Source organism: Ciconia boyciana, chromosome 7 (assembly GCF_034638445.1).
Source record: "Ciconia boyciana chromosome 7, ASM3463844v1, whole genome shotgun sequence".
Taxonomy (NCBI): Eukaryota; Metazoa; Chordata; class Aves; order Ciconiiformes; family Ciconiidae; genus Ciconia; species Ciconia boyciana.
The window spans coordinates 19,345,064-19,371,065 of NC_132940.1; the positions used below are offsets into that span (position 1 = coordinate 19,345,064).

The 26,002-nt window shown below is 38.2% G+C and overlaps 1 protein-coding gene across 1 annotated transcript; it reads left to right on the forward strand.

The window, feature by feature from the left end:
• Positions 1 to 220: 220 nt before the first annotated feature.
• Positions 221 to 25,254, forward strand: BRDT (bromodomain testis associated). Its single transcript, XM_072867417.1, has 19 exons — positions 221 to 412; positions 2,618 to 2,755; positions 3,495 to 3,624; positions 5,868 to 6,040; positions 7,174 to 7,545; positions 8,584 to 8,712; positions 8,919 to 9,107; positions 10,389 to 10,573; positions 10,648 to 10,940; positions 11,043 to 11,156; positions 12,722 to 12,853; positions 13,785 to 13,852; positions 15,112 to 15,283; positions 16,039 to 16,151; positions 17,457 to 17,598; positions 21,366 to 21,439; positions 22,748 to 22,962; positions 24,304 to 24,463; positions 25,186 to 25,254. The coding sequence occupies exons 1-19, from the start codon at positions 221 to 223 to the stop codon at positions 25,252 to 25,254; spliced, it is 3,060 nt and encodes a 1,019-aa protein (XP_072723518.1).
• Positions 25,255 to 26,002: the final 748 nt, after the last annotated feature.

The following is a 26,002-nucleotide window of genomic DNA, read 5'->3' on the forward strand; positions in this document are numbered from 1 at the left end:
GTCCAGCACATCCAATTATGTACTCTAAAACAAATGTGTCTTGGTTAAACCATGAAGGTATGCCTATGACTACAGTATCGATGATCCACAAACAGAAGTGAACATGTAACAGCATTAAATCTAGATATCTTCACTGAATACTATTTATTTTTCTTTTTTTTCCCCCAGGTTAGAGGTATAATGAAGATCTTTGAACAAGTGGATATACAAACTTGCTAAAATGTCTGTTCCAAGCCAACACCATTCTATTATTATTAACCCTCCTCCACCAGAATATATAAATAACAAGAATAGTGGTTGTCAAACAAACCAGCTTCAGTACTTACAGAGGGTGGTCATGAAAGCCATGTGGAGACACAACTTTTCCTGGCCGTTTCATCAGCCTGTAGATGCAGCAGCACTGAATCTTCCTGTAAGAACCATTTTGGAATTGGAGTATTAATATGTAAAGTATTACAAGACTTGCAAATTAATGTTAGTTTAAAATAGTTTTTTCTGATACAACAGATCATGGAAGACTACTTTTGCACATGAACTGCTTTCATTAATCCAAGTCTGCAAGAAAACTGTGTTTTCTCTCTGGTTCATGCTAAATGCTGCATCTTTGTTCATTTGCTTTCTGATCTGAGACTAAATCAATATTTCTAAGGGATAATAAGAATGCTTAGACAGGCCTCTCTGAGTTTCTGGATGTTGGTATTCTGTCTTGTCTTCTTTCCACCTCCCTGCTGGTTTAGCCATATTTCTTAACACTCCATATGATGAGTACTTTCTTTTGCCTTTGAGTTTTTTATTTTTAATAGAAGGTGGCCAGCCTCTTTCAATGTCAGATACTTTATGATGGAAAAGCAGATGTGATTGACCCTAAAGTAAATAGGCAAATCTGGATCCAGTTTGATGCATAGAAGTAATTACACTTGTAGTACTTCTGAATTTCAAATCAACTTTGGCATCTTGCTCTGAAGTTTCTAGAGGAATTAAATGTCCCTGCAAAAACAGGGAAGAAAATAAGAGATATAGTGTTCTCATCATACCACACTGGGAGAACATTCTTCTAGGAAATAGAAGGTCTGATGCTTAAATTCTTGTTCTGTATTGCCTTGTGGGTTTTACTTATGTTACAATTTAATTGCAACAAAGTGAATGAATACAATGTCTTGTGACAAATTGTCTGAATTTGGGTATCTTTAGACTCCAGTTTTGGATCACCCCAGCTTTTTCAGTCAAATGAAAACATTGGTTATTCACACACTGCTATTTCAAATGACCTGGAAGATACTGTTCTTGGTAGATGAGTAGAAAGGTGTTTAAATGAAACCATGGTACATTTCCCTCAGTTCTTCCCCCCCCAGCTTAAGCAATTGTATTTGGTTCTCAACTTTTCAAGACTAATTCTACAAAATCATTGCTTCTGTTTAGAGCAGACAAAAGCCTTTATCTGCAGCTATTTCTTGTGACAAACTCATTTGGTCAGTTTGTCCAAAAGCACAGTCAAAGTGACTGTCTTTCTGTGTCTTTTCTTGCCCCTTTTTCCTTCTTGGAAGGAACTGTCATGTAAGGTTAATATTAAGGGTCATTCAATCAGAGTTGTAGCAACATTTGCAGCTGGCCTCGGGCCAGTTCTGCCTCTCTGGATTTCTAAGGCAGCCACTTGACTTCTAAAAGTATGTGTTAGTTCAACTGCCGCACAATAACAAGCAAACCTCTGGCTCCATGGCAAGGACAATGAAGGTATTTGCCTCCTTTGCCCCTCTCCTCCAGGTGTTAAAAGATGCAGAATGGACAATACTTAATTATTAGCTGCATTATTTAAGTTTTCTTGGTTTTGTTTTGGTAAATTTAACAATCTGCACTATGATGTATTTAGCTTTTTTGTTTCACTAAACCAGATTGTTAGGACAGCTTTAGAAGGCTCTTGAAGTAGTAGTAACTTCACACAATTACAATGTATATGTGAACTTCGTGGGGATATTCCTGTTCTGATTTCTTAAATGCACCAGCAGGGAATTAGCCTCACGCTCTTAATCACAAGCTTTTAGCCATGCTACTAAAATAACCACAATAGTTCACATTCCAGCTGCCTTTCAGTCATATTGCCACATCTTCACTAGACTAATCCTGAGAGGAGAGCCAATACAACCCAGGGGAAGAAGTATTTGATCAGCAACTGAGAAAACTTGGCGGCTTCTTTTTGTCAGTGACTGAGTCTTTGCCTTTGACAAAGTCTGCTTTTGGCTTCTTTTCCCCCTGTTCTGTAAACTGGAGTGCTACTTCAGGTAAATGGCTCTGAGATAACAAATGAGAAGTACATATACTTTTCATAAGTACTACTACCAGTAGAGCTCTGGATCCCATTGAAATAAATATACTTTGGGGATTTGAATGGTGGATGTTATATGAAAGAGCAAGGCGAAAATATGAGGTGTAGAGTTCCTGAACACGTCCTTCCATGGTACCTATGACTATAGGGGAAAGTTTTCATTTAAATAAAATATTCCTTCCAACATAATGCAATTCTCCTCTCTTGCAATTTAACTTTCATAACTAAATGTGTAAGAATCTTCATGTCCTAATATTAAAGAAATCTGTTGTGTGACTAGCTCTTTCAAAACCACAGGATTATTACAGTATTATTAAGAAACCTATGGACTTAAGCACCATTAAAAAGCGTCTGGAACACAATTACTACACAAAAGCTGCAGAATGCATTGAAGACTTTAAAACTATGTTCTTGAACTGCTACATATATAACAAGGTATGCAAAACACAACCTCTTACCAGTAACCAATTCTACTGAATGATACAAACAAGCCTAAAACAAGCAAATGGTTATTAGAGCCTGCACTAAATCGGTCAACGTCTTGATGATTTTTTGAAACTATTTTCTCTGAAAGGTGGGGGGGCTTTGTTGCTAGGATTGACTGAGGGCATGTAAGCAAAGTCTAGCCTGCTGTTACAGCAACTGAGTGCATAGTCTTTTCTGCACAAGGATTCTGCCTGCAAAATCTCTGGGGTTTAGTTGCAGAGCTCATGAACAGCAAGCACTGTGTAACTGCAATACAACTTTAAGGCGAGCAACCCTGAGCCATGCTCCACTCCTCTAACAAGTTTAACAACCTGACTTGAAGTGTGAGCATCTCCTTGCACTTGGATGTTTATTGGCTGTGTCTTAGTATCTTTAAGCTTCAACAGCTTTCTCTGGAACATAGGAATGAGTAAGGGAGTTACAGATCTGCCTCCTTTTCCCTTTGCTGTGGGAAGTATGTTGATATAAAGCAATGGGACGGTGGGGGAGAGAGTATTTCAGTAATGAAGCAACTAGTATTAAAGTGAGCTGGGGGGGCAGGGATGGCAAGGACTTACAGACCTCTCTGGTACTGGTGGCTTGTTTCAATCTGTTGGAGCAGGATTCTGTAGACTGTTTATTTTACAAGGTAGCCCTCCATTACTGCAGCCTCTCCTTTACTCTGAATGTTACTGACTATATTTTGCAGCCTGGTGATGACATTGTGTTTATGGCCCAAGAACTAGAAAAAGTGTTTATGCAGAAAATAGCCCAAATGCCACCAGAAGAAAGAATAGTGATTCTCAACAAAGGAAAGAGAAAAGAAAAGAAGCCAGAAGGTAAGGCCTGTATTATATGCTGAATTGTTAACATATTAAACAAGCAAAAGCTGGAAACAGGGAATCCTCTGTAGCTTGTCACAACTCAACCCTGGAACAGTTGGGGTGTTCTCCACTCTTCCCAGAACATATCAGACAAGTAACAACATTGCTCTAAGGCTTTAGCAGATTCAGTGCAGCCAGAATTTTTTTTATAGGTACTAGCTAAATTTCCTATTTTCTACTAATGAAGTGTGTTTAAGAGGGAGTAAAAATGAGAATTAACAACTTCATCAGTAGTGTAACAGCATAGCTTCACAGGCAAACTTCTGGTGAAATGCAGTGCTCTTGCCCACAAAAAGGACAATTCAATCAAGACATCTGTTGTGGTTTAAGCCCAGCCAGCAACTAAGCACCACACAGCTGCTCACTCACTCCCCTGCGGTGGGATGGGGGAGAGAATCAGAACTCTATCTCAGCTGAAACCAGGACAGTATCTCAAACTTATGAGAAAATTACTGAGGAAGTGCTTGAAGTGACATTGGGAAGCCTAATTGCAAGGGGACGGGTGGTTAGCTGCAACATATTACTCATCACTGACTTCCTATGTCTTTTTAATTGCTCTTATAACCTGTTTCACTTGCACAAAGTGCTCATTTCTACATCTAAGCTCTCAACATCCCCAAAGACTAAGTATTTATATTGATAGAAGTAAGACTATGCAGTGTCTGGGATCACATGTGCATCTCAATGGGTTAATTTGGAGACCTCCAAGGTAGTCTTCCCAGTTGGCCCAGAGGTACTGCTGTCAGTTGTTGGGGAAATACTAGCTATGTCTTGAAAGAGATGCAACACTTCTTCACCCTGATACCTCTTATTTCCCTTCTGACAGCCATGGAGCAGTGATCTTAGCTAGCTCAGTTCTTACTGGGTCACTTAGCAGATGCTCTTATTAGTTAGCTATGCAACTATACAGCTCTTCAGGGTCTCCTGATGACTTCATTTGCTGCTTCTTACTGCTGTTTGTGGTGTGGTGGTCCTTGTTGCTGGTAGCATCTGAAACAAATGTTTCTTCAAAATGGTATTACAGTTTGATAGATCTCTGTAGCTTTCTCAAGGTATATTTGAGGAGCAACACTACCTTCCAGTGATCTGGTAGATGGATATGGAAAAAGCAGTGGGTTTCTTGGTCCTTTCACAAGAATTTTTAGGGAGTTAGGAAGAGGAGGATACTCAGCTGGCTTCCTGCTCTTACTAACTTATTTGAGTAAAATCTCAAGCAATTCATTGCCTTGGCAGAATGTTGGTTGAACAGGTAGTGACTCCCAGAAAAGATTTCTGTTGAGAAATATGTTGGAAGCTGAGTTAGCTCTTCGGTTCTCAAATGACCGCAACAATTTGTTGAGATGCTTTTGTAACACCATCTTGCTGGTATTAATGCTGTTTAAGTCCCCTCATTCCCTTTGCACACAAAAACATGCAGCTTGTACAAATTTTGAAATGTTCTAAGTAGTACTTTTTGAATTGGATAGTAGAGCACACTGCTATAATTAAGGAAATATTTCTGTCCTGTCTTTGGCAGACTGGCTTTAGAGACCGATGTATACACACAGCTTATTTCCTTTTTTTTAAAAAAAAGGAAAAGGCAACTGACTTCCATTTCAGAGAATGTCATAGTGTTACTCAGCGTTGTGCTATATAAACTAATAGGTGTGAACACCTATGGGAATTAAACAGAATCACAGACCTGGAAAAGACACTAGTAATCTAACCAGCCAAATCAAATACAGAAAAACATTGGCCTAAACTGTTCTCAAATCAGTGATGGATATCTGTAATATTGCTAAGCAATATTACTAACTGTGCTTGGAGAACTTGAACCTTCATGATGCAGTTTGATGCACCCTTTGCTGCTTGGTCTTTACATGTATGTAGAAAACAACTTGGTTCTCTTCTTGGCAAGAATGTTTTTACAATGTACAGGTTTTAGTGTGATGTCTCTTTAATCTTCCCTCTGAGGTTAAGCCACAGCTTCCTTGAAGCCAAATATGCATAACTTGGTACAGTGTTCTAGCTGAGGTACTAATGGTGCTGAGTAGAGGATACCAATATTGCTATATGTAACAACGCTCTTGCTTGTATTTATTTGTATAGTTTGGGTGTGGAAGAGTGGTTCTGTGGACAACTCTTCAATTTGATCATGGAAGAAATTAACTGCAACATTTAAGACCTAACTTTAAAACTTTCTGTTTTAAAATGACCAGAAACACAGCAGCCCAACCCTGGGACTTCAAATGACCAAAGCACAATGCAGAAACAAGCTGAAAGCAGTGAGCAGCCTCCAGTGATGACTCAAGAGCTACATCAGGTTACACTAGCTCCTTTGTCTGCAGCTCAGCTGACTGCTTTAATGCCAACTGCAGTCCCTATAACAAAAGTAAGTTTCCTCAAATAACGTTTGGAAAGAAAGGTATTGAAATTGCTGCTTCAGGCACTAACAGCAAAACCATAGGGGCCATGCTTATTGCAATATCTTTTCAAAACTTCTATTGTGATAGAAGATAGTAAGAGATCTCTATTAAATATTCTAGGTCTCCGCTAAATAACTGGGCCAGTACTAATTCTAGAAACTAAGCAGAAACTGAGATGACTGCTTGGTACATCTTTTCTTATAAATGTGGTTTTGAAATGTTGTTCTCAAAGAAACAAAGTGAACTTTAAGATGGTTATACTTGAAGTGTACTATACTTCTGCAGGCTTCACCTTGGTGTAGAAACTGTTCTTTCCTTGAGGTGTAGATAATGGCTTTAGTATTAAAATAAAGCTCTTCTCTAAGTTCTGTGTAACTTCTCATGTTTTCAACGTAAATGAAATGCTTGATTCCCCAAAAATAGCATGTTTGCTTAAACATTGTGTAACTAGCCTGGAAGGTGTTTGTAGCTCACAAAAGCAAATTCTTGTTAACTGCAATCTGAATTGTATGTGAACATCTGACATTTTCATCAGATAAACACTCTTGTATTGACTTAGTTTTGGTTTTGCTCTTCCAGTGAGGAATAGGCACATGTGCCAGGCTTTCCTACAGTGTATATTTACACTTCACTGAAGAGTCTGAACACTGATGACAAAGCACACGTTGTATCACTTGCAAACCAAATACCACCCAGCTTAAAGAAAAATAGAGATAAACCTTGTACATAAAGCCCTCAATCAGGCTTAAAATGAATTGCAGTAATTTTTCCCCTTCCCATGGCAGTCATCTCATGGTAACTTCATAACCTACCAGCTTCTTGGAGTCTTCTGAAATGGCTAAAAACTGAGCACAACCTGACCTGCAGTACACCCTGTTCTTTCCTTTACATCTAAGATCGAGCTTGGCGCACTGATCCTGTAATGCCTTGTAGGTTTTCAGTCTAAACTTGTGGAAGTGCCCCATTCTGCTCTGCTTTTCAATAGCTGTAAAAGTTCTGACTCTTTTTAGATTTTTTGTGTGTGTGTAGTCCGAAACCTGACCATTCTCTTGCTGTTCTGGACACCTGTATTTTAGACTGTAAAATTTTCTTTTCCTAGGCAAAAAAAGGTGTGAAAAGGAAGGCTGACACTACAACTCCTACTACTTCAATATTCACAGCAAGTGGTGAATCTTCTACAACACTTAATGAAAGAAAAACTGTTAAAGCATGCAGAGGTGAAAATGAATGTATGATACCAAATAAGCTTGTGAAGAGATACTTGCCAGATTCTCAACAGTCACCTAAAATTCTTAAAAAGATTCAGTTGTCAGAACAACTAAAACATTGTAACGAAATACTTAAAGAAATGTTTTCAAAGAAACATGCAGCATATGCGTGGCCTTTCTTAAAACACGTAGATGTTGCACCTTTCTCACTTGGTGAGAACCAAGGGATCACCAAATGTCCTATAGACCTGGGAACCATTAAAGTAAGTATGTTTCAGAGGGAATTGGACTATTTGTGTATTTGCTTAAATAACTTGTGTAATGACTGGATTTTAATAGCTGAAAAGCTGTCATGAAAGCTGCTTCTCCTTTGAAAGAAATAATGGGCATAGAAACCATATACACCTATCTCTCTCAACCAACTAAGCCACAGCTTGCTGAAGAAAGTCTTCTAAGTCTCATTGTGACTATGTGCATAGTGGCTAATCTACTTAACTGTTGAACAAGCTAATATAAGTAGCGAGGGAATTACCATCTCCACGAAGCACTTCCAAGCAGGCTGCATGTTAAATACCTTTCAGTCTGTATACACAATGCTGTTGCTAATGCACTGTAAAACAAAATGCAATTCTGTAATGTCAACTTCTGCTTCTCTCTGAATCCCATTATCCTTGGAGAAGTGCCCTGGAACCTCAACACTGAATATTTGTGACACCTTTCACACTTTCTGTGAAAAGAAACCCTTCTAGATGGACATACGTGGCCAGTGCTTTGTGAATACTGGGCACATCTGTCTGGGATTGAAGTACTTAGCCAAGTTGAGATCCACCTTTGTGGGGAGGGTTGAATTTCAATAGTCTATTGAATTATCTTGAAAACTGGCTTGCACAATATAAAGGTTATTTCCCAATTTCTAGCCCGTTACTTTGACTCAAACAATTATGGAATAGGCTTTGTATAAATACCACGCTTAGAATCAAAAACAAGTGCTGAGTACATGACCAAATAATCACCCAAACATTGTTGTCTTGACCTAGTGCTGAAACTAGTACTACAAAGTCTTTACAGCAATTGCAGTTAGGAAATGTGTTTAAAAGAGGAAATTCTCTTACTTTGTTAAAAGGATAATGTTGAAATGAGAAGTAGATCTGTCCATAATGGTTCTTACAATATTTACTGTCTTGATACAATCTGAACACGATGCTGGATGTCAAAATTCTTGTTCCTCCTCTTTCTGCCAGTTCATGGTGATGCTCTATAATTTTAAGCCCTAAATGTGCATTAATTTTCCTTTCCTCTAGAAGAAAATGGATAATTCTGAATATAGAGATATACAAGAATTTGCTACGGATGTTAGATTAATGTTCATGAGCTGCTACAAAAATAATTCTCCAGACCATGAAATAGTTGCTATGGCAAGAAGACTTCAGGTGAGTTATCACTTAAGTCAGACTTGAAAAAGAGTAGGACTATAAGATTCCTTTGTGGTCATCTCATGCCCTGATGTAGCATCTACTAGTGTTACCAACTACTATGTTGCTGTGTAGTTCTAGAAAACAAGCAGCAACTGCATAATGCTTTTAGAAATCTGAAAAGCGTGCTGACCTCTCTGCTGTTCCCAAAACTAACTCTTTAGGATGTTTTTGAGATGCACTTTGCCAAAATTCCTGATGAACCTGTTGTAAGTGTTCCTCTGCCACAGCCTGTAAGAGAAATGACAGAAGCTTATTCCAATGAGAGCAGTAATTATGACTCTTCAGAAGAAAAATCACCTGAAGACTCTCAACTGGAGAGAACAGTGCACCTTGCAAAGCTTCAGGAGCAAGTAAGCATTAGTACTCAATGTGCATGACTGTTATAATCTCTCTGATAGTGCCACTTGCAATTGTCCATTCTAAGGTTTAGCACCAAGAATCAGTATTCAAAAGATTTTTATAGTAATTTGTTTTTCTTAATACAGAGCTTTATTCCTGTTCAGAAGCACCTCCTAAATGTTAAGTGAAATAGTGCCTCAACAAATAAAAACTGGTTTTGGTGAATTATTGCTCTAGTACTCTTGTCTACCACTTCTTCAGATGACTCTCAAACTTCTAAAAAATTGTGTTGCTGTGGTATGATGAGAGCGTCCAGATACTCCACATATAGCTCAGTGGCATATTCTTCTAACAATGGTGTTTCCTTCATATGGTTGAAAAGCTCTGTAATTTTGCTCAGTCTCTTTTGAGCTGCACAAAAGCAAGTAATTAAACTCTACTTCAGAAAGCTCAGTATGAATTAAAACAGAAGGAATCTCATACTCATCCTAATGTGAAGTATGGTTTTGCTTCACTGGAGAAGAGTGGAATGCGTCTTGCTTTCGCTTGAACATAATGCTTTAACCTGCTTCTGCTGTATCTATAAACTATGGGGGAAACTAGCATTTGTTCTGCTAGTCAAACAAGGGATAGTTTAGTTTTCAGTATTTGTCAGTAACATATACATCATCAATTTACAAATATAGGCATGAGGACAACCAAAAGTCTACAAGACAGCCTTTGCAAAAGCAAAGTATTTCAGTGTGTCTGAATTCTAATTCTCATTGTCTGTCCATCTTCCTTCTAATTCCTATGAGGTTTAAACAAACTTGTTAGGTCTTTCTCTGAAGCTGTTAGTATATTCTAGCTAGCCATTTTATATTGCAAAATATCCGAGGTTTATGGGTTGAAGATGCACAAGCCCAGACCCACTAGCCTAATTCAGTAATGTTGTGGAGGTCTAACCTAATAAAGCACTTATGTGCTTCCCAAATGCTTGAAATTAAAGAGAAGCTGCTGAATACTCCTGCAGTGATCTTTGTTTTTTTTTATTCTTCACAGGATGCTAGAAGACATATGCTGTCAGAAATGTCTGCATAAAATAAGTAGCCTTACGTCTTCTATATACATAGTCTGTGACTAATCTATAATACAGTAAGATGCTTGGAAAATAAACCTCGTTTGGAAAGCAAACATCCTATTAATATCTGCTCAGCTGCCACAAACCTCCTGTGATATTTAGGGCCAGTTTATTTTTCACTGTACAATGCCTAAGATTATCAGCATTATTTTTCTTTTTTTGCTTTTGATAGCTTAAAGCTGTTCACCAGCAGTTGCAGGCTTTGACCAGAGCATACTTACCTAGACTGAAAAAGAAAGGGAAGGCTAAAAGGGACAAAAGCAAGAACAAAGAAAAAGCCAAATTAAAAAGCCTGATTCAAAAGAAGAAAAATCTAAAACACAAGAAGAAATCCAAGAAAAAGCTGTCTTTAAACATGTAAGTGTGGGGGACTTGTGTGGGTGTCAAATTATTTTAAACTGCTGTTACTGCAGTACACTTTTTTCTTGCAGTCAATCAAAGAAAACCATGCAGCAGGTCTTGTTGGCACATAAGTCAGAAGATGAAGATGGTGCCAAGCCTATGAATTATGATGAAAAAAGACAGTTGAGTTTGGACATAAATAAACTCCCTGGAGATAAGCTTGGGAAAGTAGTCCATATAATACAGTCTAGAGAACCTTCACTGAGGAACTCTAACCCTGATGAGATAGAAATAGACTTTGAAACCTTAAAGGCTTCAACACTCAGAGAACTAAAGGAATATGTGGCAACATGTTTGAGGAAGAGACCAAGAAAGCAGCGGGGTATGTAGCATAAATTATGCTTTTTAAAAAAGCAAACAAACAAACAAAAAAACCTATTTGTTTTCTGTTTTGCTGCAATGTTAACTTCTGTTTCACATGCAGCTAAAAAAGCAACAAAGTCAAAACAACAACTTAATTCTGAGAGGAAACAAGAGCTAGAGAAGAGACTACTGGATGTCAATGGTCAACTAAACCCAAGGAAAGAGAACCTCAAGTGTAATGTGACTTTTAATTTTATTTATTTACAACAGAAATAGCTTAAAGTGGGGTTTTCCCCTTGGGCTTATGTACTGTTATGCAGCTGGGGACTTTCTCCCCAGAACAGTTGAAGTCTTAAGCTTCCTATTGCTAGTCTTAAGATTCTTCCTATGTTGAATGAGCTGGAATCACAGCAGCAAATTTGGTCAGTTACTTGTCCTGTCTAAAACACCTTCCTTATTCTTGCACCTAATCCTTTCTTACAGGTAAAGATGATAACAGTTTCAGAGCTTAAGGGATACCGAACATCTTCTCCCTTACGCTGACATATGAAAACATGGCAGGAGGGGAGAAGGAGTGTCCCACCACCTATGTATCTGTTTGCAATTCACTTTCTGTGACTTAGAGATTAAAGAATAACAAACTCTACTCATACTTCTTGAATTGCAGCCTCACTAATGCTGTCATGCTAGCAAAACTTCTGCATCAGTGACAGGTGTGCTGTGTTGCCTTAGTCTTAAGGAAGTGCCTGAGGAGAATCAATTCAGTTTTTCAGGCAATAATGCATTTCAGTATCAAAGCCAGAAATTCGGTATATACTTGAGCATATCTATGCTTACTGGTGGTTCTCATCAGGGACTGAGAACAGATCAATGCAGCTGATGCTACTATTATAGGTCAAGTTGTTCCTCGTTAAACTAGTGAGTGCTATTATTGCCCTCTATTGGATATCTATTAAGCTCCTATGTAAAACCAGTTAGCTGAAATGATAGAAGCAGCCCTGCAAGACACAGGCTTGTATCCAGCATTAGCTTAAGCAGTAGTCTTCCTGTCTGGTATACATGATGGCTTGAAAACATCCTAGAAAGAAAAGCTTACAGAAGCAGCTGAAATTAATTGAAAAGGGTATGTTGTGGGGAAAGGGAGAAGGCAGGCCAGGGAATCTTTACAACTGGTATCTGCCTTCTTTACAAGGAGGAGCTTAAGCTGGCACTTAAAGGCTTGTGTCCAGGGAAACAGGTATCCATGTAGCTTCTTATTTTCAAAGCTTCTATCAGAGCAATACACTTTGAAAAAGCCTTTTGACTGCAAAATCACTATAAACTGAGTTAAATCAATCCTGCAGATGCAAAATAGTCAGATGGTGGGGAGGTGGCAAAAGATGACAATTCTGGAATACATATGGCTTGGGAAAGAGGAGAGTTGGCTATAGATAGACCTCAGCATGCAAGTCTGGCAGCAGCAGCAAGCACAGAAACAGGCTCTTAACAGCAGGAAAACTTCTGGGGGAAAATTGCTTGAATTGTGTCTTAAGACAGCACAGTTTTAACCTACTTTAGGATTGTGAATTGCGTGATTACAGCTCCTCCTTGGCTATTTCATTCATTCAACTAGCTTGCTGCTGGTAAATCTTCCTCCTCTATAATGGTCTCAAATCCACTGCTAAATAGACAATGGACAAGGAAATGGCAGAAGATTAACCTTGATATGGGAGAATAGACCTAACAAGGTTGATCCTAGTCTTATATATGAAGGCTGCTCTGCTGCAAGTTGTTCTAAATTATCTTTTTTTTTTCTTGCAGTTGAAAACAACTCTGAATCCAGTATTGGACCAAGCAGACTGAGTGACAGCAGCAACAGCAGCAGCTCCTCAGGCTCTGGCAGCAGTACTAGCAGTAGTTCTAGCTCCTCAGATAGCAGTGACTCTGAATCAGGTCAGAAAGCTTCCTTTTGTGTTTGTGTGGGCAAAACATCTGCCTTTTCAGTTAGTATCTACTGTTCCACATGCTTACCAGGGACTTCAGTCACCCTTGTAGGTTTACTCCATGTTGAAGGCTCAATTCCAGTGCTGTTAAATGAGTGTCTTAATACTGAGTTTGTAGGTAAAAAAAAAAGGGACCACTACAACATCCACTCAACTTACCAGTTAAAATCTTTAGGGACCAAAATCAGCTAGCCAGAGGTCTGTGTATCTAACCTGGAGACTTGACTATTAGGCTATAGCTCACTCTTGTACTTTTGATTCCTTTTTGAAAGTGTGATTTACTTCATTTTCATCTTCTGATCTGCAGCATGAAGGGTGCCTTACCTTATGGGTAAGGCTTAGTCCCTAAGCTGAGGGACAAAAGTGCAAACAGCATTGACCATAAAGCCAAAGTCTACCCTGGTGATTAAGCTGTCTTAAGCTTGTTCAAGGGACATTACAGTGCTGCAGCATCGGGAGATCAGAATGATGTTTCTCTCTGTACACAGAGCTCTCTCTAGTTTTCTAGGACAGAATAGATCTGCCAAACTGGAGGTCTGCAATGTAGACATCTGTATGAGGTAACAGTGTAAGGTGAGATGAATGCTCAACCCTTTGCAGCGTGGGGAAGTAAACAGTGAAGTCATTGATGGCACCAAAGACCTTGATCCTGCAGGAATCTTTGTGGGTTTTTTATATCTGGGAGAAGTTCTCTAAACACATCAAGCTGAAGTCAAAGTATTCAAGATCAGAATGTTCCTTTCACTGTGAGGTTTGGCTCTCTAGGTACAACTGCAACTCACATCTTGTATGTGTGAATAATGAAACATATGCGAAGGACTTATTTCTGCCCCCCCCCCCCCCCCATCCCCCTCTTTCTGCCTGCCTTGCTGTATTTACAGTTACAGAAACCTGCTCAAAACAGGCTGGAGCCAGGCAGAACTGTCCAACTTCTATGGAAAAGCCTAAGGTAAACTGACTGGAATGGATATAACATTTCTGCCCTGAACTAAGTTATTTTATTTGTTACATACCATGGCACTGGAAATGACACAACTTTATCAGGAAATAATGAATATGGCTTGAATGCTACTTGTTCTGTAGGACTGATATACATGGAGATGTAAAATCTGCTGTTCGTTAAAAGTAGCTTATGTATCTGTCTAGAAAGTGATGTACTGGGAGAACTCCAGAGGCTTTTACTTCTTAGAATCATTGTGGTAATTCTGTGTTGGGTGAAGGACAAGGGAAAAGAAGAGAGGGGGAGAATACTCTGCGCACACACACCCCCCCCCCCCCCACACACACCCCCAAACCCCCCCCCCCAAAAAAAAAGGAAAATCCTCTCCAACTTGATCTTTGAGTATAGAATTGACCTAATAAAGAGTGCAAAACCCACTTAAATATTTTTTCTTTATCTATGAATAACCTCACTTCTATACATGAAAATAAATAAATTGTACAATACACTAGTCATTTTCAGGATACTTTATATTACTTATTACTATGGTATTATAAGCAACAGCAGTTCTATCTAGAAATAATTTTTAATGCCTCTATGATTGAATTGCTCTATTCCTGTATATACAGTGGGTGTTAAATCTTGTCAGGGTTAGCTGCCTTTCACAATTTCCCTTGAAGCTACTAGAGATAGAGACCTCGGATTTCAAAGCAAGATCACAGCAAAGCCTTCATTCTTCTTACAATAGACTTGCTTTCACTTAAAGTGCTTAGCTGGATACAGGAAACTAGGCTGCAAATTTATTATTCAGCTGCTCCTTCTGTATCTTCACAAGCAAAGACTGAGGGGAGGAATTATGCAACACCCTTTTTTGTTTAAAAAGTGCAGCCTCTGCAGTGACAGAATGACAGCAATAAACTTGAGAAAACAAGACACATGAAGGAAGCTTCAGCTTGGTCAGTTATAACAGCCCCTAACTGACTTTCTGAGTAACAACAATCATCATACTTCAAATCCTCACATTACATTTTGTTATCATGGGTTTTCTGTATCTGTCAGACCAAGGCAGTGCACTTCACCTCATAGGCTTTTGTCATCTCAAGTCTTAGAAAATGCTAGATTAGTATTACAATACAAGGACTACTGAATCCTATGAACAGTGGAAATGGGGCAGTGGTGGGGAAAGAGGATCAAATAGCTATAAAAACTAAGATTTGGCTGTATTAACTACTGCAATCTCTTTCTAGAGAATACCGCTGTGTTTACAGAGGACATCCTGCAATACTGTTCTGCAAGCACAGCCCTCATCTCTTACTAGTAGCTTCCAAAATCGTGGATCATCTGAATTGCAGCAGCCACCTCCCAATGTACTGCAGAGGCTTCAGCCTTTACAGAATAGATCACTTAAACCATCAGAACAAAATTCCCAGTATCCCTCAGGTAACATTTTTATGGCAAGAAGCATGGCTATATTTGACTGCTGAGGAAAGAAGGGATGGCAGAACTAATGTTTGTATTGCCTAATAACCTCCAAAACCTCAAGATAAGCTTATCAAGTGGGTAATAGAAAAAGTTCTTGCAGGGTATGGATTATAAAAAGCATGATGTAAATAAAAGCGTGGCAGCACTGAGGTTTGGCTAGGGTTTCGGATTACTGGGGCATTTGTGGTGGGGCAGAATAGTATTAAAACAGGAGGAGGTATTCATGCCTCCTTCTGAGATGGAAAATGATACCTTAATGAACCTGGGGTTACAGGAAGTGCTGAACACCTTAAGGCAGGAATTAGATGCTTAAACCCATCACCCACCACTCAAGTTCATGTCTGAAATCCCTATTAGCTGAATTTAAGGTTTGGTGCCATAGGGCCTCTGAATTGATTGCTATTGTCTAGGCATATCAAATATTAAGCTGCTTAGAAACTTGAGCTCCAAGGAGCTATTATCTTCCCTTGCTCACTTCAAAAGGTCTAATAACTTCAGACACTTCTGAGTTTTTGGTAAAAGACAGCTTGAGTTGGTAGCTGATTAACTGAGAAATCAATTAAAAACTAATTAAAAATAACTGTCTCAAATCATGCAGCTAGGATACATATCTTCATATCCAGTTAATCCACAGATCTCAACAGTGACCCAGTTTTGAGATGTAGGACTGCACTTTGCATGTTAGGGGAAATCATACACTACTTCTTTCTCAGGTATAATCTCAGCTGTATCTGCTCTGCATGATGCTCCAGACCAGCAAACTCCTCAGAGTACTCCAAGGACAAATCAGTCTTCTGTCACCCAGTGCACACATGCTCTTCCAGAGGTGAATACATGCTTCTCTCCAATGCATTCATTTCAAATAACTTATTTAAAGCATGTTCTTACTCCTTTAAATAAGATCTAATATAATATTCCAGGCTTGACTTTGATGCAATGAAGGCCACTTAAGGTTTACAGCAAAAGTTATCCAAAACCCCACTAACAGTGATTCTTATCCTTTAATAGGGCATTAATTCATTACCTGTTGACTGCAACTCAAAAGGAAAGAGTTTGGCTGATCAATATATCAAGTTTATAATGTACTATAAAGCTTATTTAATTTATTTTCAGTGCTATAGCTTAAACTTAACCTGTAAGTGTGCAAGGGTTACTTAAAAGCCCACCCTATAAACCTACAGTTTCACAAGAGAGATGAGCAGCTGATACCATATGTTCCTGTTTTCTAGAAATATCAATCTCATAAGCTCAGTAATACTCTGAAGACCCTAGAGGCTATCCTTGAAGTGTTGTTTTTTCTTCCTGTTCCTAAAGCCATGGAAACTGGGGCTTTCAGGGTCATAGACGAGGTTGTGAAATATCCAGTCACTGTGGATTTCTGTTTTAATATGCTCTTGGAGAGCATCCTGGTTAGAAGGGCCTCTGTGTTACAAAGGAAGCTATTGATGTTACTGCAGCAGCATGATCTCTTCCATCTTAAGATGTTTAACTACCTTTCTCAACATGGTTTCAAACATAGCTGCTTTAGCCAGGTTTTAATAGCTTTTATTTTCTGAAATGGATAGAAACTACCTCTTGAGTCTATGAGTACAAGAATGTGTCCTGAAAGAAAGAAAAGCAACTTGCCCTTTCCCATTTACATCCACTAGGCAAAGGCAGCAAGTAGTGTATGTTACGAGACTCAGGTTTGTGTGACACCTTCCCCAGTTCAAGGGGACTACTACACACTCTTGAACAGAGGAAAAACTACCACCGAACTGAAGTAATACAGCTGCCCTTCACCCTGATCCATAAGCTAGAGTGGAGCAACTGGCTTTACAACAGTAAAAGCCAACTTTATTATGTTGTACCATGTCAAGGGTTAAAGAGCTTCTATCAGTTTCTCATATTCTACCCACTCCATCACTTTGTATCTCTGAGTAGTTCATGTTCTAAACCCAAAGTGTTAATGTAAGAACTTGCTTTGACTACCATAATATGAATGAAATCTAATTCTTCCCTAGTGTTTACAGGAGCTAGAGCTGCAACAACTTCCTGCTCTAAGCTTTGAAACCTTTAATCCTGCTGCTGTATTTTAAGGATCCACGTTTAGCACTTCAGAACATATTTTGAAGTCTAACTTCTCTTCTAGGTATCCAACACAACTTCCCAGACTGACAGTGCTGAGTGGAGTAAACAAGCTGAGAAAACAATACATCTAGACAAATCAAATAAACTCCAAAACAAGGCCAGTGAGAGAACTGCTGATTCAATATCCATAAGTCAAGAACAAAGTATGTATTGTCATAATAAACTGTAACTGATATCGGGGTGCAAAGTTAAAAAATGTATATGAACCTGGCTTAAAGAAATAAAATGCTGAACACTTGTACACTAATCAGTTTGCAGAATAATGGAGGGGGTGCAGTTTTCCCTTGCTTTTTCTTTTTTATTTGCTGCTTTAAAAAAAAAGCTTAAATGGATGCTTGGTTCTTGTTCTGTGTTAAAAGACACAGAACTTTAGCAAATGACGTTTTGATTTAAGAACTTAGCTTTCTGAATTTAGTACTAGGGATAAGTAACCTAGTCTTCCAGGAAGTCTGAGAGAACTGATACTCCAGTCTGTCAAACTTCACTGGCCTTTAAGCTGTCTTCTGCCGAACCTCCGTGGAGCTCTTTTCCCAGGGCATTTTGTGTGTATTTTGAGTTACCATCTCTGGTTCCTGGGGACAAGGATCTGACAGTAAAGCAATGTCAAATGGGCTTTCACCATGGAACAAACTTGCAATGATTACAAGAACACAGGTTCACTGAAAGCTGTGTTCCCTGTAGAGATGCAAAACCTTCATACATATTTCAAACTAAAGAATTCTGAGCTGGATGCTAAACATCCATGCTGAGAGCCTAGTGTTAACAGCCATAATTGTTTTGGTTCCTCCTTTACTGTTTCCTCTCTAGACTACCTGTATAGGCTTGAACAAGGGAGGGAACAATCTTCTGAAAACTTAATGAAGTTAAAAGGCACAGCCTTATCACTGATGAACTCTCTAATTGTTGCCAAAGAATAAAGCTGGGTACTTGAGTTGTATTAAAGCAACTCCAAAAATGGAGATTTAATTCTCCAAGATGTCCTATTCAGTATTTTCATGGTCTTAACACACCTATCCATACACATACTGACCCCTTTTGTTTAGACTTGTAGCAGCTGGGGCTGGTACATGGGTTCTATGGATTCAGCTAATGATCTTCACTTAGAAAGTTTTGAGGCTGCCTAAAACTTGAATTTCTGTCCTGTATACTGCATGACTATAACTATCACAATCCTGGTGTTATCTTAATATGTTAAAGGCCTGGGAAAACAAGCAGGAATAAATTAAGCTCACTGTTTTAATATTCACAGAAGAAAAAGCATAGCCAAAACTATTGGGAAAGCTTGCTCCCTTCCATACTTAATTATTTACTGCCTAGACTTTATTCCTCTTAACTTTCTATTCCTAATCCTTATTTAATTTGTGCTGTTTCTATCTTCTCCCCTTTTTCAAGGGACAGTTGTAAAGGAGCTCCTGTGTTTAATATAAGAACTATCCAGTAATGAGACTCTGCCTTTGAGTACACTTGAACTTCAGTATTATGTTGCATAGCAGAGCTTTTAACACTGCTGTGTGAGTGTAGTTATCTGCCCCCTTCCATGATACAGTGGTGTTTGACTGTTCCTGCAATGATACCTGCCCCAGCTGTGCTCTGTGTTCTCTTAGCCTTTCCACTATTAACTCCTGTAGAAAACTGGAAAGCGGGGGTGGAATACAGAATTTGGGCTTTTGGGGTTTTTTTTAAACAACGACACAAACTTTGCTAATCTGGAACTGTTGTAGGGCCTGTAATCTATTGACAGAAAGTGTAGAGAGTGTTCAGTACTCTATCTGTCTACTTAGATCAAACCAGGGAAACTTACTTTAGGATTGGATGCTTAGAGCAACTCATTGAATTTTGTAGAGAATCCCCGTCTCAGGTATTTCTGTGAGGTTTCCTGCATCTCTGAAACAAGAGTTCTTGATTTTAGACTTGTGACACCTCTGATGGTATGGGTGCAGGCTTGGTGTATCGCTGAACTCAGTGGTGGCTTGTTAAGAAGCTTAACTCATGAAATTGGTAACCACAAGCTTCCCTTCAGATTAGAAAGCAGTGTCTCTCAATGAGAGGTTCTGTGAAGGCTGGCATTAGTGTAAGTATCTCTAAAATGCCTGTTTCAAAGCCCATGGCTGCAAATACTTCTGACACAGCCTCATATTCCTGTGTTAAAGCTAGAGCTTTAAGACAGATGTGACTATAAATTTAAATTCATCTTAAGTTTGTTTCAGGTAGATCTTCTTGGGGGTGGAACAGGTTGATCAAATTGATCTTAACAATGGGGTTAGACATTTTTGGGTATGTGAAGCTCTTGCTTTATTTTGGAGTATTCAGTGCTCAAGACTGTCAAGTTTCTTATATGAAGATTCAAGCTGCCTGTATGAGGATAAATGCTCGATGAAAGAAAGCTGCCTATTGTATTAAGGAGGACACCTTAATACACTAGTTCTCTCCTCTGGAGGCGAACAAGTATCTGATAACAGAATTTGATCTAGGTAGACTTTGCTTAACTGGGCCTGGAATCCACGAGAATGGAGACATCAGGATTTGGAACCCTCTTCAATAGTACTTGAGAGACTTCAGACGTTTTTCATCCTATTTTATTCCACTGTGTAGTAAAAACACTCCTGCTCACTCGCAATTATACCATCTCAGAGGCAATGCATGGGGGCATAGGAGAAAGGCCAGGCACTGTTCTTGTCTTGACTTTTGGAGGCTGTGAGGTCTTTCTGAAGACCCCTTTTATGACAAACTGGCTAAGGGTTTGATACTCTGCCTTCAGCTTTCTAGATTCAAACATCCAAAAACTATCTTTTGCATAAAAAAAACCCCAACATGTTATCTTCAGTTTCTTATTAAACATTTACCTAAAATCAATACTGAAACAACTCAAACTGCAGTAGAGGATCATTGCTGAATGATATAAAATATTTATGTTGTATATATCTGGTTCTAAAATAGTGGCTTTTTCAGAGTACACCTAGATTTTCACCCCAGAAGCTCTATAGAAAGGGAATATAACAAAGTAATGCATAAGGTTAAAAAAAAACCCAAACAAAAAAAAACCCCACCACACCATCCTCCAATATGTGGCTTTTGTAAACCGTGTGGTATTCTAGGTGGTCCTTAGTATAACAAAAGTCTATTTTCAGGCTTACCGTAATGACTGTAGGAAATCGTATCTGTTCCTGTATTTTAAAAGTTTTTTGAAGTCTTAAAAGGTTTAGGGAAAGTGTTTTTCACACAAAATAGTATGGATCTTCTACAGTAACACAGCATATCAGAACTGTTAATCTGATGTTAGTATTGTCAAAATAGCACTTCCACTTTGCCTGTGTTAAACACTGGGGTTTTTTTCCCTCGCAAGTAATAGAGGTAACAGCATGGAGTATTCGTACATCCTGTAGGCTACTGGAAATGTGATGACTAGCCCTTATTGGCTGACCTATTTGCTTTTTTTTTTTTTAAAAAAAAAAAGGAAATAGGCTGGGGAGCTTTAGGCAAAACGAGTTTACATGATGAATGAGGTACTCTTAAATAATGCTGGAACCAAAATGGAAGAGGGCTGGGTGGGGAGGGGAGGGGAGGGGGACAGGAGGTGAGCAACTGGCAAGGTGCTGTGTTGAGACTTTCTGACCAAACTTTTCAGGCATTCTGCTGGGACCTCTCCTAGAATTAACCAGGAGTTAACTTTCTCATCTATAGTTGAGCTTAACCATTCCTTTCCCTGCCCCAAACTGGAGAGAAGTGGTCCAGTTCAACTTAAGCTTAGGAAATGTTTGGGAGCATTTCTGTCATTCTGAACTGAATAATAATAACAAGAAAAAAAATGCAGTGTAAATTCTACAATGACTAAATTTTTATCACTTAAATTTGAGGAAATACAGTCCATAAAATCAACATGAGTGAAAAATCATTTTTATTCTTCCATCAGGTCATTGTACACCTAATGATAAACCTAAGGGTAAAAACATGCTAGAGCCAAAATCCAGAATTCTTCCAAGAAAGGTAAGTGTTGCTCAAGTCCTATTTGAGAAGAGCTTGAGTATACTTACTAGGATCAATAATTCCCTGTCCTGAGATTTTCTCTTAAAATCTGGTCTTTTCAATGATTCAAGTATTTAGTGTCTGATAGGTCTTGGGCATTGTTATAACCTGTACAGATTTATCTCATTTCTAGTGCTAAAACCAAGCAAACAAACAAAAAGCTATGGGCTCTCATCATTTCAGAAGATAAATGATATAAGATTAAGTTAAACATAACATACCCATATTGTCATTAAAAATATGGCTTATCTCATCTAGTTTTAACATTTAAACTTGATCTAGTTCTTGATCTAGTTCTAATACTCAAGCTACTAGTGTGCTTTCTCTTGCTGATCCAGTAACAAAAATAAGAGTAGTGTGGAATATAGCCTTGGGTACTATTGAAAAACCTGTTCTGAAACAGGATGATACACTTTTGATTACATCATTAGAATTAGGAAATAATCTGATGGGGTTTATGAAATTTAAGCAAAATATTTCCTAGAGTACAATAGGTTATCTTAAATGGAGGAACGGAGGAATTTTCTTACCTATTATTTAAATTCTTCTGTGGTAATTGGCTATTTGAAAACATCAAATCAAAGTTACTAGTCTAAATAATCGATCATGTCAGCCTCTGGACCTAAAAAGTTTGTATATAGTCTGTTGAATTAAAATATTCCTAGGACTCTTCTTTAGGCACTTAGCTTTCAGAAAGCTATTAACTAACTTACTGAATTAAGTTCCAAAAATATGTATTTCCTTCATAAACATGTGACCTCCTACTAGAAGCAGTACTACTTAAGAATACTGGTTTTACGCTGTGAAGAAAATGCCGGGGGGGGAGGGAGAAAACATGGGTATTTAAAACAAACAAAACCTACAAGTCAAATACAAAACTATTGGTATGTAAGGATTAATTATAGAAATGAGATGGATGTTCTCTGTATTAAAATATTGTTAATGGACCTTGCATAAGCTTAGTCTTGTGAATTCATGTTTTCTGGAATTAAAAAAAATGGAGGGGTGGACATAAAGGATTGGGTAAGAATAGCCACAAATGCTAATGATTTTTAGCATATTGCTAAAGAATCTCAAAGTTGATGAGAAAACATATTGAAGTCTGCTTATATTGGTGTATTTGCACTAATATTCTGCCAAAGTAAGGATATTTTGTTGTAGATATTCCCAAATAGGTCTAGTCAAAACAACATTGTGCTAATATAAGAACTAAGCAGATAATGGATGATTTTTGCCTGTTCTATGTTTTCCTTTTTCTAATAACTTCAGGATACAGGATTTAAGAATATAGATTCCTGGGTAAGCTTATGTAAAACAATGATGCTTCCAGTTCCGATAAAAACATCTGCTGAGAGCTTCAAACAGTTCAGGAAAGCAGCATTAAAGAAGAGGAGTGGGCAAGCGCAGGAGTTAAAAAGGCCTCTGGTGCAAGCCGAGAGGGAACTGCAAAACCTTTCTCAAGAAAAAGAGAGGTTTGTAACCACGTATGTTTAAATATGATTCTATTTTTTGCTTGTATGGTACTGGGTGGCTTAGTTATTCAGGAACAAGTGGTTTGGATTAGGTAATTGCCATGTATCAGATGAAGGGGGGGAGCTGTACCACTCTAAGCACAACTGCACATCCAAAATGCACAAAGTGGCTTTTTCCCTTGCAAATCAGTATCATTTCAGTAGTCAAAGAAACTTCTCAGGTTTTTGGTTTGGTGGTTTTTTTGTTTTTTGGTTTTTTTGGTCCCCTAGAGCACTCAGTTTCTCTGGTCGTGACCAGAATTCACACCTGTCCTCAGTATCTTATTTCTGTGAAGCAGGATAATCTAAGAACTTGACATTAACAATGTTAACGTAGCTACAGGATTTCCAGTGTGCACCACTTCAGACAGCAGAATTCTTTGTATTGCTGTAGAGAAACATATTCAATAAGCTACTGCTGTAGTATTCTTCCCTATTTGTTTGCAGCCACTGTTTTAGTGAGTACCCACATATGTATCCCAGTCTGAGTTCTATTATTATGCTGAGTGAAATAAGTGACTGCCTACTAATCAGTGCATTGCAGTAGTATCTTAGATTGCTGTTTGCCACCTTTTTGAAACTCTGCTTTCTGTAATATTTCCCCAGTAGTCTTGATTTTTTTTCTTGTCTGTTTGACCCTGTGAAAGATAAGTCTGAGCCAGTTCCTAAATTGTCCTGCTCCTGTATGTCACTGGCTGTATTAGAATAAGTCACTTGTTTGGAGTGTATTATTTTAATAAACAGAGCATTTGAGAGACTTAAGAGTACACTCCTTGTTCAGAACACATAGTGAACAGTCCAGGCACCTTCAGCTACTACAGGTTTCCACGAGGAGGAAACTGGGCAGGTAGCTTATGTAGCTTTATGGAATAAGACATTACAGATGCTTGCCTGAAGTTAGTGAAATCTAACTTGAATAACTACTTGAAGACGAAGAAGGTAGAAGCAAAACATCACGGGCCAAGAAAGTAACAGAAATTTAAGTGTGTATGTCTGTCAAAGAAATGCACTTTCTTTGACAGATATATGCACTTTTATATACGTGCTTTGTGTAGCATGTATATAAATCCTGTGTGCATATAGATTAGGAATGGAACACAGGAAACCCTACCCTACTACGGCCCACCAATTGCACGCACATACCTCTTGCGAAGGGAAATTACTATGAATCAACATGTAAAACAGAACCACGGTTTGACTGCTATGTGCTGATTTAAGTTATTTGCAGAATTCTCTTCAGGTGCAAAGGCTTGTTATGAAGAAAAAGAAGAAAAAACTTTTATCCTATACCAATCTCTTCTGCTTTCTTTAAAGGGGCTATGAAGGCACAGGATTGGATGCCATGGCAGTGACAGACTGTGAGCCCCAAAAAGAGCAAAAGAGCAAACAACTGCCCAAAGCTCAACAACATACTCTTGTTCAAGACCGTAACTTGGCTAGAAAAATGGAACAAGAACGTAGGAGGAGAGAAGCAGTAAGTTGCTGACTCTTGCCAGCTGATTTTCTTTCAGCTTTAGTAGAGAATAAAAAGTGTTAGCTCAGGCCCTTATTTTGAAGGGCCTGAATGACTGAAAACAACAGAACTATGCTACCTGAAGAGTTAGTCCAGCAAATGAAATAGGAAACTCAAAGTAGGTCTTCAAGTGGCAGAATATGAAAAACTATTTGCTTGGTCCTATTACTCCCATAAGCTTAATAATTGCATGGTAAAATCAAATTTTAAAGGGAAGTTCCTGCCCTTTGAATAACTTCAAACCTCAAGTATTGCAAGCTGTCTATCCTCTTTAACATATTCCATGTCAACAAAAGTGCTAGTCATACTGTTCTGGTCTGAAATACCAAAACTGAGCCTTTTTAAGGTTTTATTGGTGTAGGTAACGAATGTTTTTAATTGCTACTATCTTTTTAGATTAAACATTTTTTTTAAATTCATACTATTGTACAATGGAAGGTAAGAACTGCAGTGTGAGATCATGCTAGATTCAGATAAGGTCTGCCAAAGCTTTCATCCTGTTCAGCTCTTTTCAGAGAGGACTTCAGCAACATGCATACTCAAACTTGCACTAACAGAGGAAGCATACACTTTTGGGGAAGAAGCTTTGTAGTTTTTTCTTAAATCTTTATCAAATATTTGACCTGCGTAGCATTAATTAATGTCTGATTGTTCTGAAACTACACTAATTTGCTTTCTTGCAGATGGCTTGTACAATTGATATGAATCTGCAGAGTGATATTATGGCATCTTTTGAAGAATATCTTGAGTGAAAGCTGTAGTTAATACAGAACTTAGCTTCAACACTGCTACAAACTGTACAACTTCGAAACTGTACTAGTTACAAGCTTAAACGTTAAGACAACTTTAAAGAGCACGTAAGCTCCTCCAAAATGCTTAATATTAAAAGCTTGTTCATTGGCACTTGAAGCATCACAAGATCTTTTTGCTGCTTGTTTACAATGTATGTAACCTAGTCTGCCACACAGGGGAACGTAGTTGTTCTTTTGATTTCAGTTTTATATGTTGTATATAAGAAAACATCCACTTCTTGATTTTTTTCTCACTTCTTTAAAATCTATTTTTTTCAGAAACACTTGAGAATCTGTTATCCTGAGCATAGCCAAATTCTTGTGTTTGACTGTATTAAGTCACGGTATACTAAATATGCACCTATAGAAACTACTTTAAACCAAGGTCTTGTCAATTATGCAATTGTTATTAAAACAATCACTTTATTATGATTGTTTTATAAAGTGATAAACTTTATAACTCTAACAGTGATAACTTCTAAAGGGTGTGTAACATTATTTGTAATCGTAAAAAAAAAAAAAAAAAACAAAAAAAAAACCAAAAAACATTTCCTGGAACTCTGTAATTTCAGCAGCAAATCCTGTATACTTGCATGTCTCTTAAGGCCCAGACATGTTGATCTTCTGTTTAATGTATTTTATGTTAACATAACATTTGGATAAGGCTGCAAGCATGTTTGCCAAATGGTTCTGGTTCTTCACAGAAAGA

Coding starts and splice junctions, on each gene's coding strand:
- BRDT (XM_072867417.1), top strand. CDS start 221: ATGTCTGTTCCAAGCCAACACCATTCTATTATTATTAACCCTCCTCCA. Junction 7,546..8,583: donor TAGACCTGGGAACCATTAAA/GTAAGTATGTTT, acceptor CCTTTCCTCTAG/AAGAAAATGGATAATTCTGA. Junction 15,284..16,038: donor AAATTCCCAGTATCCCTCAG/GTAACATTTTTA, acceptor CTTCTTTCTCAG/GTATAATCTCAGCTGTATCT.